The sequence below is a fragment of the Numenius arquata genome, chromosome 7, assembly GCF_964106895.1.
Source record: "Numenius arquata chromosome 7, bNumArq3.hap1.1, whole genome shotgun sequence".
Classification (NCBI taxonomy): Eukaryota; Metazoa; Chordata; class Aves; order Charadriiformes; family Scolopacidae; genus Numenius; species Numenius arquata.
Window position 1 is genome coordinate 63,156,003 of NC_133582.1, and position 19,794 is coordinate 63,175,796.

At 37.4% G+C, this 19,794-nt stretch overlaps 1 protein-coding gene across 3 annotated transcripts in view; it reads right to left on the reverse strand.

The window, feature by feature from the left end:
• Positions 1-19,794, reverse strand: part of ANKIB1 (ankyrin repeat and IBR domain containing 1) — an 89,721-nt gene that overhangs the window by 33,158 nt on the left and 36,769 nt on the right. For all 3 annotated transcript variants that reach the window (XM_074150260.1, XM_074150259.1, XM_074150261.1), the window contains exons 3-4: positions 10,868-11,168; positions 5,397-5,579 (exon numbers count right to left, since the gene is read on the reverse strand). In XM_074150260.1, coding sequence (XP_074006361.1) covers positions 5,397-5,579; positions 10,868-11,168 — 484 coding nt within the window. The remainder of the gene's footprint in view (positions 1-5,396; positions 5,580-10,867; positions 11,169-19,794) is intronic.

Consider the following 19,794-nt stretch of genomic DNA (forward strand, 5'->3'; position numbering starts at 1 on the left):
AGAGACAGGATACAAACAGCTGGGTGCCTGAATGATTATAATTGGGCGAATATACTGCAAAAAAATGGAAGCAAAGAGTAAATCGTCTTGAGTGAATCTGAACTGCATTTTGAATTGCAAAACAAGTAGCTTCGTCAGCACAACAGCACTCAATTCTTGAAGACCACATAAATCATAAAAAGGTCTTCTCTGTTAAACCTGCAATATATATGCATATTTTAATAATATTTTATTCTGAAATGCAGATATGCTCAAAATTATATTTAACTGACTGGTTCTAGGTCAAACGCTGGCAAGTACCTCCCTTGAGTAACAGACCATCATATTATCTCAGCTGGAGCATTCCACACAACCCACCAGGGATTTTTGGATCCTGCGGTTTTTAAGAATCCTAATTTTATCTTTTAAGTAATGAGGGAAATGTTTCTCAAGAATGTGTTAGAAACTTCAGACATTTGTTTCATAAAATAATATATAAGCCCAAAGAAGAAGCCGAAAGAAAGGAAATTTTAGGCTGGCACTATTAGGTAGCTTAGTCTGGAAATTCCAAAGTGAAGGCTTTATACAATGAGAACCCTCAAAAATGTTGATGTGCACAAGACAGAGCCTCTTGTAGAGACTTGTGAAGACACAGCCTTTAGTTATAAGGATGTGTAATTCTTTATGTGCTACCACAGAGGATTGTTGTTAACTACTTCAAACATCGATGACTTATCTCTGCACTGCCATATGCTGCAAAGCATTTTGATTACAGCTTATGATGCTGACACCTCCTTTAATAGTCATTCACAGAGGAGTTCTTTACTGATATTAGTTGTAAAAAAGGCATTGTTCAATATTAACAGGGATTTGGGAACATACTATTTGAGTTACTACTTTTAGGCATTGGTGAGCTTCTCACTACAGACTTCAACACTTTTGTATTCTCAAGAGCCCTTCTTTTTAATTATTTTCTCCCTGCTTTTTTTTTTACCCCTAATATTTAGGTATCATAGATTATATAACTGGTTTTCTCCTGAAAGTACTTTTAATATGTAAGCTGATTATTTTAACAGTTCATTTCAAACAATTATTATTTTCTTCACTTATAAAGTACCATTAAAATAGACAAGGGCAAAGCAATTCTCTGTTACAGTGATGACTGTAATTAAATGGTGTCAAATACATTTCATGTAAACATCCTCCTTTACGGGTGGATGGAGTTCTATAGTTACTGGAGTCATATATTTTAAAAAATATCTATACTCTGTTTAACTCATTCAAGTGTAAGTATATGCACTGTATGTATATAAATGTATATATATCTTAACTACCTGTAGTCCCCTTCTCTCCTTTCACTTAATAAACCTTTCTCTATCTGTAGAGACAAAATATCTCTTCGTATTTATGATATTTGCATTATATATATATTTATATAACATCAAATCTGGAACTGAAGAAAACCATTCCAGTTTCTATACACTCAATAAATCTGTGATACACTCACTAGCAGTGTATTTTTACAGTATTCAGTGGCATATACGTAAAATGAACTAAGAAATTATATTTGCTATTGCACAATTATATTTGCTATTGCACAATATATTTCACTGCGTCTGACTGAGAGCCAAAACTGTTCTGGATGATCTGCTCTGAAGTACTACTCATTTGTAGGTGCTTCTTGTGTAGGTTTAAAACATTGCATGGTGCGATTGCAATGATGGTGCCTGTGATCTTCCAGGGACACATCACCAAGACAAATATTCTCCCAGCCTAGAATAAACAGCAAATTAAAAGACTGTGCAAACAAAACAACCAAAATCTATAAAAGCCATTTAAAAAATAATCAGTTACAGTCACATTATTTAGTTTAATTTCAATTAGATTTAAGAGATAAATATAAACTTAGACTTTATACAACAGAGGTATTTTTTTAGAGATTGTTCACCAACAAAGTAAGAGAAAAGAATGAAGACAAAGAAGCTCATCAGAAATACTCTCCTGGCTTGTTTTCTATTACCCCTTCTACTGCCCACACATCATAGATGGATCTTCTCTTGCTACACCTAACTACAGTGTTAAGAGAGTCACACTTTATACTCCATTCCTAAAATACTTAGCATTTCTATTTTATATAGGGAAATACAGATTATGTGTGTGTTGGTACGTTGTTTCCCTTCCAAACTACATTTTGTGGAAACGCACTTAACAACCATGTCAGGGCCTATTTGCTGCCCGTCTTCAACTGCAGTCTCTAATCTGATCACTAAAAATGTCTGTGGTGTACTAAAACTGAAGTAAAATAGTATTGTTGCTTTAAAAATATGCTTCAGGGAGCACTGTAGTAAAATGAGATCTTAAAGGGTTGGTAAGGGTACAATGGAAATAGATTTTATCCAAAAACCCTGCTGGAAGGAGTGAACTGAACTGTTGGAAGGGATGTGCAGCTCCTTGCTGTGGGGCTCTCAAACTTGACATGTGGCTCTACTCAGCAACCCCTACTTCTTAACGGCTTGAGAGCCTCTGTAATGAAAGAAAGGTATGTGCAAGTTATTTTTTCCACTATTACAAGTGTTTCAGTTCTAAACATGAGCACTCACATAATTCCTTGGTAGTATTTCCATGTGAAGAACACCACGAACTGGCTCTCAACATCAGAAACAAAGCTTTGTTATTACTCTGAGTCTACACACTTAATTCAATGACACTGCACAGAGCTCTACAAAAATCTTTCGCTCTGTATGAAAAAGAGGGTTATTTTCTGCTGTAAACATGGCGGGTCTGGAAGGGGAGGTATTGGGTACTATCCCTCCAGGTACTACTGCGCATACCATACACACCAGAGTGTGTATGGTTGTTTGACTGTTCTGCCTGGAAAGAAATCCTATTCATGGTTTTCAAATGTTTTATCTTTTCCTCTAACCTTCATTCAAGAGATGAAATGACTTTGAAAATGCATTTCTTGGTGTTCCAAAATTTTTTTCATTATCTATGAATTAATTTTTTTGTATTTTGCAAGGATGTTCACAGGCATCACCAAAAAAATACAACCACAATCTAAATATCATGTTAATCATTTTGCACACTCGCTTCCCTCAGTGTTTAAAATTTTTAAAAAATGAAATTCAGAGAAAAAAATTAGAGGACCATCTTTGAGGGCAAATTTTGGTCAAAGATATGTGTTCTAGGGATGGCTTTTGTACCACTTCTCATGCCCCAAGAAGGTAACAGCTCCATAGCCATCACCACAGCAGCTGCCACAGCCCATCCCAGACATTCGTCCACGGACCTGGAGGAGGAGGACACAGGTCATTTGGATTGCAGTTCAGTGCTAGTCTTTCTAAGGCTGGCGGGGGGGCAGTTAACTGGTTTTGGCCACTCTTGGGGCTAAGACTGAAAAATGAACTTCCCCTGGCTCCATGGTCTTAGCATCTCTCTTGTGCGAGCACATGCACTTTTACAGTAATGCAGGAAGTTACAGAACATCCCGCTGAAAGGCTACCAAAGAAGCGGGGGGAAGAAGGAGCACATGACGGCATAATTGCTCTGTGCGAAGTCCCAAGACCATTAATGGGCGTACCAAATCCCAGGTTAACGTTTTTCGGCTTATCAACCTTTAGAACACATGGGAAAGCTGCCTGGTACATCAGATGGATCTGGGCCTTGCAGGTCTGCCTGCATTTCAGTTCTCACGCTCAACAGCTTTACTAAAACAAGTCAAATGAGGAACAGGACTGTATCTTTTAACAGTCTCAGAGAAGTGACTCTAAATTAACATAATTACCTTTTACTCAAGTCCCTGGCAACTATCAAGTCTTTAAGCTGATTTTGCTTGGAGCACCTACCTTGAGCAGTCAGGAGACACTACCTTCCTTGCCGAGCAGCCTGCTCAAGTGCTTCTTGGTTTGCCCCACCTGCATGTGTACCTTCACTATTCTCCCAGCTGCACTGGTGCTTATGCCAGCAAAGCCATTGTATAAATATAATGGTAAAAATTATTCAGGATAAATAAAACAATTACATATTACCACTCTTTAGGACTTTTTCTTCTTTTAACCCAAATCATTGCTATGATCCAGTCGACAACGTAAAGATCCAAATAGTTCTACTTGTACAACCACAGGAGTGCGATCATGGCAGGAAACTGCAGCAGTCTTTTAAAGTGGTTTTGCCAACTGAGAAAATACAATTTCAACCTATACTCTTACAACAACTTGTGTGTCTCTATATGGGAATATTCAGAGAAACTAAAATGAGTTAATTACATTTGGTATTTCAATGTACAGTTTCAATGTACAGTTCACATGTATTAAACCCCATCTCAAAACCTCTCATCTAGAAATAAATCTAATTAAGCTTGTTTATATTTTAATTTATTCAATAATATTAGTCAGAAAATTAATTAAACAGTACAAAGGCTTTCTTACTTTCAAATAAAAGTGATCATGTGTGGCATTTTCAGGGAAGCAGTTGATGTGATCTAAGCCTACTCATGTCTAAATCTGAATGAAATTTCTTTTAAGCGTCATTAGGTCATAAGTGGGCTCAGCCAGTAAAAGGCAATGGCATGCTACTTTGCAAGGGATTAGCCATACTGTCCTTTAATTTACACAGAATTACTTTGTAGTATTTACTTATTGAATCATGCAATTTATCTATGTATTCTTATTTAGAATTTTAGTTAATGAATAATGGATGGGGAAGGGAATTTTTCCTCAGAATCTTTTTGGTCAAATTATCCTTATCAAACCAGAGTCTTCTGTAAAGCATACCAGAATTCAAGCAAATTTGTGTCAGTAAATCGTCTCTCTCTTTAAAAAATGACTTCAGAATAACAATACCTGCTCTTACCTGTTTTTCATACAAGTTCTGGTATGCAGTAGCTTCAGGCACCACGTTATAAAACAGGGAAGTAAATGCACTGTTCTGAAATCCTGCACCACTCAGCTGGTTTTTAGTGACGTTCAACCCAGTCTCAGTCTAGGAAGATCCACCAGAACATTCTCCCTATTCTATCCCACAGATTTTCTCCTTTTCAGAATTTCTCCTGCCCTCATTTTCAGGCAGAAAGGCATCTTAAGGAATAACAATATGTAAAAAATGTTTGTTTTAGAGAAACTGTTTCCCAGCTTACTGGCCTCACTGTATTTCCTCCAGCCTCACAGCCTTTGACACTTTCAAGACATTCCACGTAATTTAAGTATATGAATAAAACTTCTCTTTAGTTTTGACAATGTATTTGTTATGTTCTCTGAGCTTAACTTGAAAGCTATAAAGAGCTGTGTTAAAATTAAATGGTTTACAAATACACAGTACAACGTACAGTACCTACTGAAATACTTTGCAGAATTTTGTCATAATGTAACTGCTACAAATGCAAATGTATAAAATACCCCAAATCTAAAGTATCCTCTGACCTCTTTTTTGTCTAAAGCAGCATATTCAGCTTCAATGCTTTCAGCTTCGGGATCACGTGAAAATACCATTCGAGATTCCAGGTTAAGAGCCAGCTCTTTGTGGTGTTGTTTCTCTGCACAGTCACACGGGGTGTCTTTGTTTTCATTTTCTGCAAACAAGTCTCCGCCATGTTTTACTAGAAGCTGAAAAGTAAGATGGCAATGTAAACAGTTATTAATTACCAACTCTAATAATATCCTGAAGAAAAGACATGTCAGTTAAGAAGAGAACAAAAAAAAAAAAGAAGAAAAACAGAAAGAAGAGACAAATAAATAGCAGTGGTCTTTGGGAAACAAAGATTCTCTATTGTTATTAAATAAACTACTGCTTGATTTCATATATAATTATACCTATAGACACTGTAATTCCATGGAACCACAAAATCTCAGAAATATGTTACAAGGCAGTGCTGTACAATATGTCTCTGTTAGGTTTTAAACACTGAAATTCTGCTCTACTGATATGGTCAGTGCTCCACAGAAAACGAGGGGCCGGTGATCCTCAGGCACCGAGCAAGATGGAGCTAGAAATGCCTTTAAATGTTCTTTAAATGTTACAGGCATAACCCCACCGTTCTTCCCAGCACTGGTACACTGGTGGAGACAGAAAGCGGGAAATTCCTTTGGTGAGAGGGAAGATGGGGTACCAATTTACAGAGAGTACATAACACTACTGGTAGTTCTACCTTAATTTTGAGGAAGTGAGAAAAGTGAAATGAAATAATTCTGATTCTAACAATTCTAACATGGTCTAGTACTGTGCCATTTCACCAACCTTATCTCTTGCCAGTAACCACCCAGAAATGCAGTCTCCAGCTAATAAACACTAATTACACTGCTCACATTACCTTGCCAACCTTGCCTCCTGCTATAAACTGATCTGATAAAAGCAAGGACAACAAATGCCACAGGTATCTAAGGCCAACAGCGGACCATTTTGCTGATTTATTATGACATCCCTGTAACACGTGCTAAACTTCTAATGATGGAGCACCCAGGACAATCATTCACTACTAAAATGATTCATCTTATTTCTAAATAAAACTAAAATCCATACACATTATCTTGCTTTCAGACCGTGATGGCTGTAACAATACTATCCTGTATTTTTAGCCAGAATATTTAAAAATTCAGCTTCTAATTACTACCCTTCTTAAAAAAAAATAAAATTTCCACAAAATGATCTGTTCTCCATATAAACCTTTTAGATCATGAACAGTCACTTCTTACTTTTCTCTTCAGCAGATTGTATTTCCTTCCTTTGTTGCTGTAAGCTACAGAATGTATTTTACAAACCTGGAATCACTCTTATAAATTCTTTGGAAACTTTTCCCACATTCTCCAAAATAAAAAGAAATACAACCCCCAAAAGCCCACAAACCAGTGTAATAACAAGATTTAGTTGAGAAGATATTAGTGTCCTTAAGTAGGACACCATATTTAATCTTCACAGTAGAGTATCAGGCAGAAACGAAGATAATACTAGGATAACTATAAGATACCCAGCCTCCAGTTACCTTGTTGTATCTAAACTTAACATTGTCAAAACTTTGTTAACTTGAGCTTCACATTCTGTCTGTGCTTTTAAAACTCTTAACAGAAATTTAACTGAGGCAACGAAGACACCTTCTGAGGAAGAATAATAATAAATATACTTGAAAGAAGACTCCATAGACCTATGCAGCTCAAAATCTAATCCGCAAGATAAGGAATATGCAAATCAACACGTTTCTAATAATGATGCCATATTTCTCTGTAGCACTGTTAAAAAGGCTTGTGTCTCTCAATTAATTAAAAGGAGATTAATAATTTAAATAATCACAATAATTTAAACAATTGCAAAAATGCCATTTAATATGTCAAATGTGCTGTGATGGAGTGGAATATATCTGCATAAAATCAAATCTATTCAGCATGAAAGTTAAGTCTTTTTTCTATTCATTATTTTGAGGTAAGCACATTAACTTTGCCCAAACTATCTTTAGCAATGAGTTCCACACAGCTGTTCTGCTCAGAGGAGAAATTGAACACGTGAAGGGAGAAGTACTGGAGAAATATCAAGACAGAACATTTGACTATCAGCTCTGAACAAATCAACTAGTAGGTGGTTCACCCACAAGGGACTATGCTGTTTCCTTTCCTTGTGTGGGTGTGGTGGGATAGGGGAAGAGACAAGGCTGGGGTTTTCCTGAGAAGTTAGGGAAAATGAAAGAGAGGATTAAAGAGGAATGCTGAAGTGACAGTAACCACCACAAAACCAGGCAAAAGGCGCTCCTGGGGTTCTAACTAACCTTCAGTTTACTGGAGAGAGGAAAGATGACTTGAGAATTAGGCAATTTGGTTTTTTATCTCTTTTTGTTTCGTTAAGAATTTTAATCCTCAAATACTTCCAGGAACAAAGAGATCATTGTTAAATTCCTTTCGGGCTTTTCATAACGTAGTGTTCATGTTCATAATCCTGTTCCTGTTGAAGGAGTTAGAAGGACTACAGACTATACTGGAAGACTTAAGGTATCTCAGATGCTAATCTTAGGATCCAAGGTCTTCTAACCTGTGGTAGGGCACAGAACAGCGTTTGAACTTGGGATGTACTCTATTTTTCTAATGCAGAAACCATGACTGGTTAGACTACATAACTGTGTCCAAACTCTGGCAAATAGCAATCCACATGGATCAGACTGTAAATTCTTTTTCAAAGAAAAACTGAAAGCAAACTAGAGTCCGAGATGATTTAGTCAATTGAACAGTACATATTCTCATGATAACATAACCCGGTTTATATAATTAAATGGGGAACTAGCAGTCTAGTAGCCGGATTAATCTAATGAATCCTATCACAGACAATGAGAAATAGAATGGTAGTTTGTGAAGAAACACAAACCATGAACTTTCATGATGAGTTTAAACCCCATTGATTTTACAGTCTGCAGTTAAAAGCTGCAGCCCAGCTCCAGAACCACAATTTAAGCTGCAGAGACTGTGATTCTTTCTGACATTATAGTCTGCCCAGATCTTACTGTGTGAGCCCATCGGCTTCATGCTCTTGAAACTGAAACTTTGGAACAACTGTGTCTACCTCTAATACCACTGTACAGCCCCATTTGGGAGCACTAAGACGACTCCTTTCCCAATCCCTTGTAAATCTGAAGTCTAAGTTACTTGGGGATCTCGAGTGTAGAGAGAGAGAGACAAGACAAATAAGAGTTTCTGTGGATAATGTAATTGTTCTCTTTTTTTTTGCAGTAGATATCGATATGTGTCACAGAGTTTCACAGTATTGGAAGGGTGGTGTTATTTACCTTTTTTTTTTAGAAAAAACCACACCAAACTCACAGATAAATAAACTAACTCTATCAACAAATACCAGAGAATCCCAGTGGAAAACAATTCTGGAATTAAACAACAAAAAAAAGCTTTGGTCACCATCTGACCAAAACTGTAACAATAAAAGTGACATGCTGACCAAGAACAGAAATGCTGCAAGGGTAGAAACCACAGAAATAAAGGGAACTTCAGTCACTGCATCTCCCAAGTATATTGAGAAAATGCTGCGCTAATACATGATGCTTAAATTAAAATTTCAGACCACATAAGTGACTGAATAAAAGACAAATTAGTTAACAAACACACGAGAGGAGAAGCAACTCCTGACTCTCCTGACTTTGTTCAGAATAGTCTACAAGACCTAATTCAAAAAGTTACCATCAAAGAACCACTCAATAACAATCCTCAATATGTGGCTGAGATTCACTATTCTTCCAGAAGCAGCAAAAAGACAAACGATCCACTGCATACTTTCAAAAAGTGGTACTAAATAAAAGCATGGAAAAAAATTCTAGAAACATTGGAAGAATCCGTGAAGGTAGAACAAGGGGATGGAATCATATGGGAAATAAGTTGTCTCCAGACGAAGAAAATGTAAGGAAGAAAGTCTGGAAAAGGTAAATGTAAAATCACAATAAGGAAGGTTCTGAATGTTTTTTTGAATAGTATGCCAAGTGCATGACAACTCGGAGTAAATAATTTTAAAGCATCACACAGTAAATCTGTCAATGTGTTTGCAAAGTCAGTCACTGAACAAAGTGAAAAAGCAATCTCAAATAACATAAAGAAGAAAAGTGGTATGAGTCGTTGGAATCCAGATTCCCTGTGGATGTACCACACCTGCCTTATGAAGGACACAAAAGAAAGTCTGTTTCAAATTGATGTCTCAGCACAAGGGGTTCTACAACAACCAATAAACCAAATACTAATATAAATATCCAGCACCAGATGGTATTTATTCATGAGTCCTAATGGAACGCAAGTATAAAATTTCTGAACTATTTATTACGATATGCAATTTATCGCTTAAATCTGTCATGGTACAAGATCAGAAGGTGGTAAAAGTAACTAAAATATCTCCAGAGAAAAAGAGGAAAGTACAGGGAGAGCATCAGTTTTTACTGCAGAGATGGGTCACGAAAGAAGTCCCACAGCTGCTGGAACCTGTTTAAGATACGTTGAAGTTTTCTAGAAAAGCAGGTGAATAATGAGGTGAGAAGCTTTGCCGATGATACTAAGGTCATGAGTGAAGTGCAGTCTCAATAAAGTTATAGAGTAGAAAAATAACCTAATTTTTACATATAAATGCCAAACTCTGAACTAATCATTACCATTCAAAATATTACAAATCTTGATGTTATAATAGACAGTCTTATAAAAATGTTAGCTGTTTTTGAAAATGTTAGATGTCTGTTCTTGTGTTCTTTAAATTAAATTACCAACATAAATACTAGTCCACATCACTTGGTACAGCTTAAAAATAAATTTGATGGGAGACTTTCAAAGTCATTATGATGCCCAGTTACTCATTACTATCCGCTACATTCACAAACATTAAAGTAATTTTTCATTTGTAAGAAGGTAATTATATTGAAGTATGTTAGCACAGATGTATGGCATCCTCTAAAAAAGCTGGGCACTATGAATTAAAGACATCAAACCTGTTCTTAAAACACGGACAGCGTTTCTCAGTCTCAGCTACAGAGCAGAACAAAAAGAGCTCTACTTTTCTCTCAGGCAGTTATTTTGCTTCTCTTTACACATATGCCTATGTGTATAAGGTGCCTATGCCTACCTTTAAAGCTTGTTCTCCAGTGCTACAGTCTTGTCATTATTTCCAATTTTTATAAGCCTACATGAGTCTTCTTTGTGCTGAGAAGTTCATGTCATGAAGTTAATGTACATATAAACATTTTTTTCCATTGTTCTCTATAGACGGTGTATGTTTTGGGCTGTTTATCTTTGTCATTTGTCCAATTAATTAAAAATAGAATTAAAAAGTTAATTCAGTATGCTATATCAGATTCTTTTCCCCCTGGAACAGCTTTGTGAAACACTGCGCACATCATTTACTAATAGCAGACTTCTGATTACGTATCAACTCTCACCTCCACACAGGTTTTCATCCCTGAGGCAGCAGCATAGTGCAAGGGTGTATTTTTTTTGTTATCAACAGCATCAATGGCTGCTCGTTCATATTGTCCTTCATCCAGCTTTGCTCCCTTCCACTTCAGGATCATTTGCAAACAATCTGCTCTTCTGCAGTCATCTTCTGAGGGTCGTGTCAGGCGAGGATGAAGAGCTCCTTCCGAGATCATGATCTGAGGTCCCATACACAGCAAGTGCATAGATGTCTCATTGTGCACATTCCGTTTGTTTGGGTTACCATCTCTAACAAAAAGGAAAGTTCTGCAAGGGGAATGAAATAGAAGAAAAATAATTAGCACACAATTCCCCTAATTTTCGTGAAGTGGGAAGGGTCTATTGCGACAGCTCTCTCTTCTTCTTGACAAGATTTTGATTAGCCATGTGAGAGATAAACACTCTCAATAGATAATTACTACTGGACAGCTCTGCTCTATTTCTCTTAGGATTCAATAGCCAAGATCAGGATGAGTTACTGAAATATCATTAAGTGCCATATATAATTATTTTGTCAATGTGTGACATAAATTTTAATTGGCAAAGTTTATTCTACAATTTTGTATTTTATTGCAATAAATGTTACGAAGCCACAAGACTGATGAAAGAGATCATTTCTTCTTTCTACTCTGTGTCCTGAACAGTAGCACACTGGTAGTTTGCAAATAGATAATGCTAGAGCAACTTCTTAAAAATTCATCCTTCTTCCCCATATCTTTAGTCAGGTGTCCAGGCAATACGAAATACTTCTCCTGCTAGTACTGCATGCATTGAGGAAAGACTCTCTTTGTTTTCTCACTCTAGAATATACAGAAGTGCAACGTAATGCAAACCCTCACCCAGGCAGATGACAAAGGCTGGCAAGAATTTAAGTCTTCTCTCGAATGTTTTAGAGGCAGTTCAAAGTGGGCAATAAACTACACTGGCAAAAAGGATCAGCTTAGGAATGAAAGGGAAACAACAGACTGACTCCTGGAATCACAGTGCTGATTCCTGACAGCTCCTGAGACCACGCAGCTTTCTGCTGCTTCCTGCCAGCCAGGAATTACAGAAGCTACGACACGGTTCTGAAATGGAAGAACTGAGACACATCATACAAGTTCTGTGAGACCAAACTTGCTTCATATTCTTTGCATAAAGGTAGAATTTGAAGGCTGTCAAACAAGTACCCATTTTTAAACACAGAATTTCTCTCTAAAGGGTTAAAAAATAGTTTATAAGGTAGCTTTAGTAGTGAGTAACTATTAGTATAACTTTTTCCATCATAAAATTAAGCTCCTGGGAAAAAAAAAACAATAAAACTCTTGTTTAAGAAGTTACGTATATCCTAATTTAAAATGAGAAATACTTATGTCCTGCCTGCTTGCAGATTCTCTGCTCTTAAACAAGTGGAAAGGCACTTTTCTGTATTAACCAAATGATGGAAAGCTCTAGGATGGATTTAAATCTTTTAAAGCGTCACTGCTCTGTTTTACTATCGCTTCATAGCACAAAGAATATCCTTACTCAAATAAGTCTATCAGCAAGGTAGATTTTCAACCCCTGCAGCAAGAAGTATGAGCAGATTATTTTTTTCCAAGATATAAATCCAAACACCCTCCCTAGAATGCTATTCCCTTGCCTAAGCTCAACATTTGCCCTTCTGACAAAGTTGTCTGCTAAAAAATTGTCCAACTGTCTCTAAATATGTTGAAAACTTCAGTAAGAAGCATATGCAAATTTCTGAGAACAATTTTTTGGCACTTGTAAAAAATGCTGTTAGGCTTGGGGAAAAATTAGTTTTGATTACTTGTTCTTGCTTGTCACTCAACATCTGTGTCTCATAAATAGGTGTGACAAGCACCAGGGCCGCCAGAGGCAACCAGCACCTCACTCTGGACACAAAAATGGGCTTCACGGTATTCCCCCTTCCTCTCTCCTCAACCTTTTCCAAGAGTCAAAGGATCAGCTCTTCAGCCTAAGGGGAAATCAAGCCAACGCTGAAAAGCCCAGCTGAACCCATGACTTTTAAGTTCAGAGAACATGACTGATGTCCCCAAAAGGGTAAATGAACACATTTTATATCCACAAATTCATTATTCAACTCAATTTTTACCCATGGTATTTGGTGCTTAAGGCTTTCACAGAGCAGCGCTATAGACCCTTGCAATTTGCCTCACTTCAGAGGTATAAAAAGCTAAATTTTGCCTGGAAACGTACTGGCAGAATGAAAATATGCATCGGCTATGGGAAGTAGCAGCTAACCACAAGGCAGCCAGACTTTACTCTAGCTGCAGGTTCCAGATTTTGCTTCAAGCTGTAGCTCTCTGCAGAATCCAAACTTGAGTGACAAAAGCATGAAAAAAGCGTTGAAAAAAGTGACAAGAAAGGAAGGGCTGTAACATTCACACCTACTACTGTCTGTATTTGCAGGAAAGCAGCAAGAAACTCAAGATCACAAGGTTGTGAACTTGAATAATAAACAACTGGCACATTCCCTCACTCTGGGAAGCTAACACCAACACAACTATTTCTTCAGGTTTTAATAAAATCTTTCACATTTTGGGCGTGAAAACTGCCATATTTATAGTTTCTTTGTCTCTCTAAACAAATGCTATATATTTATAGATATATATCAGTATACACATGTATGTATATAAAAACATATGAAAATGTACCTATGCATAGAAAAATAAAAACAAAATAAAAACTTTTGTAAAATGAAATTACAAAGGTAGTTCTGACAGGTGGAGACTAAAGCAAGTATGAACCTGCTCAAAGACAGTGAAAACTTACTGATTTTTGAATGCAAAGCACTTATATATACTATAGAAACTACGCAGCAGATTGCACCCTTGCTTTAAGCAAGACAAGTAGGGTACTAGAGAAAGGTGAGCAGCAGCAACAACGGAAACTGATCTGCACAGGGTTCCTTTTCACAACATCCCCTCTGGTCTCTGAGTTAGAGAGCCCATCTAAGTCCAGCTTGCTATTAAAAATGTTACCCTGCAAACTCCAGTACAGGCATAAACCTAAAGCTCACGGATTTCGTAACATTCAGAGAAGTAAGGGTAAGCCATGAGTTACAATAACATATAGAAGAGTCAGGTCCTGTCACCCAGTAATTTGAAACTCATATGCCATGAATTAATTCATATAATTATTGAATCATTCAGCTTCCAACACAGTAGGTTAAATACTGATGCATGAAACCTTGATTAATCATGGTTACTTCATTACCTCGAAGTACTTTTTCCTCCAAATATACTATAACAAAACAACCCCAGTGTACTAGCAAGCACTGGAAGAAATCTTTTTAGTCATTACTGACAGCTGTATAGAAGTATGAGCTGGTTTAAATAATTTTGTGAAAAGTACTATTATTTACCTGATGAAAGCCACATCTAGGAAAAGTAATTATTGATATTTATAGTCATTATATACTACTAGAAAATTCTTTAATTAGTACTTACAGTTTCTTCTCTGTTTTTCTCATACAGCTCAGGAGTCTCCTGCATGCAGTAAAAACCCGGGCAGGAGACAGCAACTATTTCTATTCTAAGACAAAGAATCTGCTGACAGATCATTAACCATTTATCAAAGAAAATTCACAAACTATTACCCTGACTTTTTGTAAGCCTTAAATTCAATTGGCCCCTTGCCTAAGAACTAACACTACCAGAATTTCCACTATCAGTAACCCTCTGCAGTAAGGAGCGAGGTTATGCCAGTGGTGATTTGGGCTAACAGGAGGCACGTGAGAGCCTACCAGTGACACCGTCTCCTCTGCTGACCCAAGTCTGTGAAGAGCTAATTCTTCCTTCCAAAATCTGAAGTCTTCAGAGACATTTCAAGCTCCCTTATGTCAAGTACTCCACTCTGGTCTACAATTCTGTATTTTTCCTAAACAGCAATGCCTCCCATTTGTTCCCATTCATATGAACTCCTACCAAGTACAGTACATCTGGCAAAATGGGTTAAATCCATTTCCTGAGTACTCAATTTCTCCACATTTTCAGAGAAAACCACCAAGTTGAGAACTAAGCCCAGACTATGGCACATATTTTACTTTAACATAGTAGCCCATCACCTAAAGACACCTAAGAACGGTCTTATACAAATATGCATCAATAAAGAACTTGCTATTCTCTTTACTAAAAATGCAAATAGGTTAAAAAGTTTCTTTGGTTTAGTGGTTTTGTGTCAGCTAATATGGTTAAGTATGACCTTCTGTAGATAGATAGTAATTTTTGGCTCGGTACAACACAAAATACCGAGGGACAACATGCAGGAGTGGCAAAGGGATGCAACTGAACTGTGGAGCACAGATCCAAAGATAACATACGCCAAAATGTGAGGAATCCGTACTTTTTTATTATACTGAGGGCCCCAAAAATATCACACTTTATATATGGTTCCTATGCCTATTAGGATGAACAGCAGCACCAAAACACTGAATTAAACTATACCTGATGCAAAGAAGTATCAACAACATCCTTAAGTTATCCTTAACCAGAAAACTGTTATATTTATTTATGAGCAACTTGTGCTTGGCCTTCCCTTAGACAGTCAGTAATACTGTTTCCATGATCCCATGCCACTTCTGGCTTTTATTTCAATATTCTGAGTGAGATTTCAAAAGGAAAAGATCTGAGTGCCAAATTAGAAGTGGTTTCCACTGAAGCTGGCTGCTTACCAGCAGCTTTTGTGACTAAATGTCTTCTGTAATGCAAAAGCTGTGTGATTTCCATCTCTGCTCCTTCTATACGTTTCTTTACAGCTAGAACTGATTCTCGAACTTAGGCGTAATCCTTTCAGCCTTCTCTCCAAATCCCTCATTTGAACAGTTTTTTCCGAAAAGACTATGCACACTGCATTCTCTTCTCAGATAACTGTCAGGCTATTATTTTTAGATTGGTTTCAAACAAATGTCTGATGAAATAATAAGCATGAAACTACTAATGAGTGGGCTCATCTTCACCATTTAAATGCACAGCTTTGTATTTCTGTGCAGGGACTTTTATCTACATATCAGCTTGTAAATCACCAGCAGCGTATGACATCTAGTGTTGGTATTATTTACATAGCAATAATGATGAAATTATACAGCAAACACTAACAGGCTTTGCATCATTTACATTCTATTTCTTAAAAACTATGGCTGTATTGTGGAGATTGTCTCATCTTCCTCTATCCCTCCCCCTCCAGAAAAATCCTTTCAATCTGTATGTTGCTTGATCTTTAATGCCACTAATTTTTATTTTCCTTAAATGCCTCAATGGAGTAATTTTATTACATTTAAATCGAAAAAATTTACAAATTTAAAAAAATCAAATCATCCACAGTCTATATTTTGGCTAAAAGGAAAACTGGGATCATATACAATGTCACCAAATATTTTAGCTGGATATTGCATTTAGCTATAAAAGTTCATTAATTATTTCTCATAAATTTACTTCTGTTTATGAGAAATGGCAAGTCTCACAGTCATTATTCCAGTAAGTACCAAGCCAAGAGCTCTCTCTGTGAGGAAGCCACGTGAGCCTCTAACCCCAGGGTGAGTTAAGCTGTTTGACACAGTGATTCAGCAGTTACCAATCAACTCCATGGCGTCACAAACTCCACCTGGTAACAAAATTAGTTGAAATAAAGATTCAGTTATCCTGGCTGGCAAGGACCAAAGCTGCACTCCTCTACAATCCAAATATAATTTTACTTTGCCTGTGGTAAAGCATCCACGTGGTTGTACTAAGGAGAACAGACAACACAGAACAAGAAATCTTTGAAAGTGTACTGCATTAATATATCTCATCTCACCAATCGCTAATGAAGAAACCTTATTCTGCAGTACCTGATTTCCAAGGAAAGAAAAATAAGAACGACGTAGGGAAGTGATGATCATTTCAGTGAGTGCGTTTAAACAGTGTCTAAACACGTGCAGGGGAGAGCACAGCAACCCAAGGCTCCCACTTTTCTAATGGGTGCAGAGAAACCTGGTCAAGGAGAAGAAGCAACTCAAAACACCCAACAGTGGCACCTGTACCCGGAGAGCAAGGCTGTGTTGTGACCAGTGAACTCCACTGACATCACATATATTCTACTTATTAAGGTCAAAATAACCAGAAATCAGCTAGAGAAAGGTCAGTTTTAAGAGCTGAAAACATAGCAGCTGACCGGCATTTGAGCTTTGCTTATAGATCAGACTTTGTAGGTCAGACTGCTGTTAAGATAAAGCCTACCAACTGTTTTGTATCTTATGGGGCAGCCATAGAAAGCACCAGGGAAGCCACCTTGGGAGGCCACACTTCTAGTTAGTGAGGACTGCTTTTAAACGAGATTTTGAGTTTTAGGGAGTAAGTCAGATAAAGGTATCAGTTTTTCAGCCTGCCTTAGCTGTACTTCAGAATACAGTGCCCAGCTGGGTGAGAGCCTTAGAGAAATATGGCAAACACTACTGCTGCTGCACCAGGTCTGTCCTGCTCCTCTGGGCGTCCCCGCTGCCTTCTGCCTTCGGCAGCCTGCTCCAGTGAGCATTCAGTCACGGCAAGAGCTTACTCTGTTTTAAAGGCTTCCTACTTTTATCATTCCTTTTATGATTCCTTTATCATTCTCTTGAAGCAGTCATTTCTGATACTGTAAAACTGTGAAGTGTTCCATTTAAAGCTTTGCAGGTGCTCACTATTCAATTTCACATGATTTAGTATGTTCTAGGATGAGATGAATCTTTTCAGCTCTGGAGATCTACAATGCAGACAACTACAGTTGATCCAGTTCTCTTAGATTCCCTTTAAAATCAGTGGGAAGAAACAGGCACTTCTGGCACACCATTGATTTAAAATACTTTAGGGTCAGTTTCCCAATAAAATGAATCTTGCTGTTGCATTCACTAATTATTCTGAATAGATCTATTACCTAGGTCCACACTGACTATAAACGGAGTCTAGCATGAATAATTCCAATGCAGACATATTTACTTTAATGAATAATCTATCATAATTAATAATCATCAATCTATCATAATTAATTCTAAATATTCAACTTACCTGTGTAGTCATTGATAATTAAAAAGAAGCTTGCTTTTTGTTATTCAAAAGTGAATAATGTAGGCAATGACATCCCAATAAATTATTCAGATGAAATATTATGATACATTGTAATATTTTAAGTTATTAAAGCAGGACAGAATTCTTTTGTTGTGTTAGAGAAAGGGAAAATAGTTAGGTGGTTATCTTTTATAATAGAATCAGAAGAGAAAACTTTTAAAAACTACTTTTAGGAAAGAAGTATACACAACTATTATACTTCATAATAAGTAGCCTCTTTTTTATTTACATCTCCAGAAATAACAATAATCTGAAATTCAGAGCAGCTTCAACCTTATCAGAAAATAGTCAACTACAGCACCTCTCTAAAACCAGAAGATCTGCAAAGAAGTTAACAGGGATTCCTCTAGTGTTTCTCCTTGACATACATTTTTGCAGCACAAAAATCCCCTAATAACCTCTTAACTTGAAAAACAGTTTGCACGTATCTACCTCCAATACATCCAAAACTAATTTTCAACATCCCTGCAAAAGGAATAAAACACAGCAAAACCTGATGTGGGAAGAGACAGTGTTGTGACCAATGCAATGTCCCCTCTGACATCAATGATCTTCTGCCAAATTCATCCCATATAATGTATTGGTAATCTCAATACTCTTTCTTTGATTGCATTACAATTGCTTAGACCAGCCCCTACTGAAACCCCTTGAACAGCCATAAAAACCTAGATAAGATTAGACTGTAGCCTACATCAACCTGAAATTCAAACCACTGCTACTTTGATCTTCTGTCATTCTACTGCAGTGGAAAGTACTTCCCAAATTATAGCACTGAAACAAGAAATACTTGCTATTATAGCTAGATTACAGGCACAATTACCAACGTTTCTCTCTGGCTAGTTTAGCTATGCCTTCAATGCCAGAGCTCCTTTACTACTATTACTGATAGGCAGGCATCAAGAATGTTAAAAAAAAAAAGTCGGTGTTTTTTTCAGTTTCAGCATTCATCTCAATCTCCAGCATCTTCTCTAAGTGGAAAACTTTGTTTTTCCTGTTCTAGAAAAAAAATCAGCTTCACAAACCTGTCCTGCCTCCCCACAGCCCCATGTTTCTGTCACCTCCTCCTCATCCCCCACCTCCAGCCCAGGACGAGCAGCAAGAGCTACCAACAATCCGCGTTGGGACGGAGCACTCACACCGTGCCCGGAGGTAGCAGTACCAGGCACACAACGAGGAGAATCTGTCACTGACCCAAAAAGCTTCCCGGCAAAGCTACAACACTGAAAGTCAGGCCACGACGTATATTGCAAAATGACAGGTTACGGAGGATGTCTTTTCTCCTTTCAGCCACTAGCAGTGTGTCCTTGTGATTTCCAGCCCCTCCCCGGAGAAGCCTATTCTCTTCCTCTGTTCCAGGAGCAGTTCAACAGCCAGGCCCTGCACAGCTTTCCTCACTGACACCAACGATTCCCAACTGAGCCCTCAGATGGTCTCCAAGGCACCTTGGGATTAGGAGAAAAGCCCCTGAGGCTATCAGAAGTGCTTGATCATCTCAAGACTGCATTTTCTAAAGAAAACAATATTCCTGTGAGTATTTTTACACACATTTAGTGAATGAAATTTAAAATATCCTCTTGAACGGGAATCTTCTGTTAAGGCAGTGGAATAAGACCAAAGTGTATGTCACACAAAGCTCTCAAAATCCATCCCAGTGCTATGTATCTTTTATTATTTTTTGATATTTTTGAGTGCTGTGTAACTTTTTTCTCTTAGTTCCAGAAGTCTTATCACCCACTAGAGACTACCTATTTATTAGCTCGCAGTGAACACAGTCTGAATAGCGACACCATTACAGTTTTGTAACAGAGAGA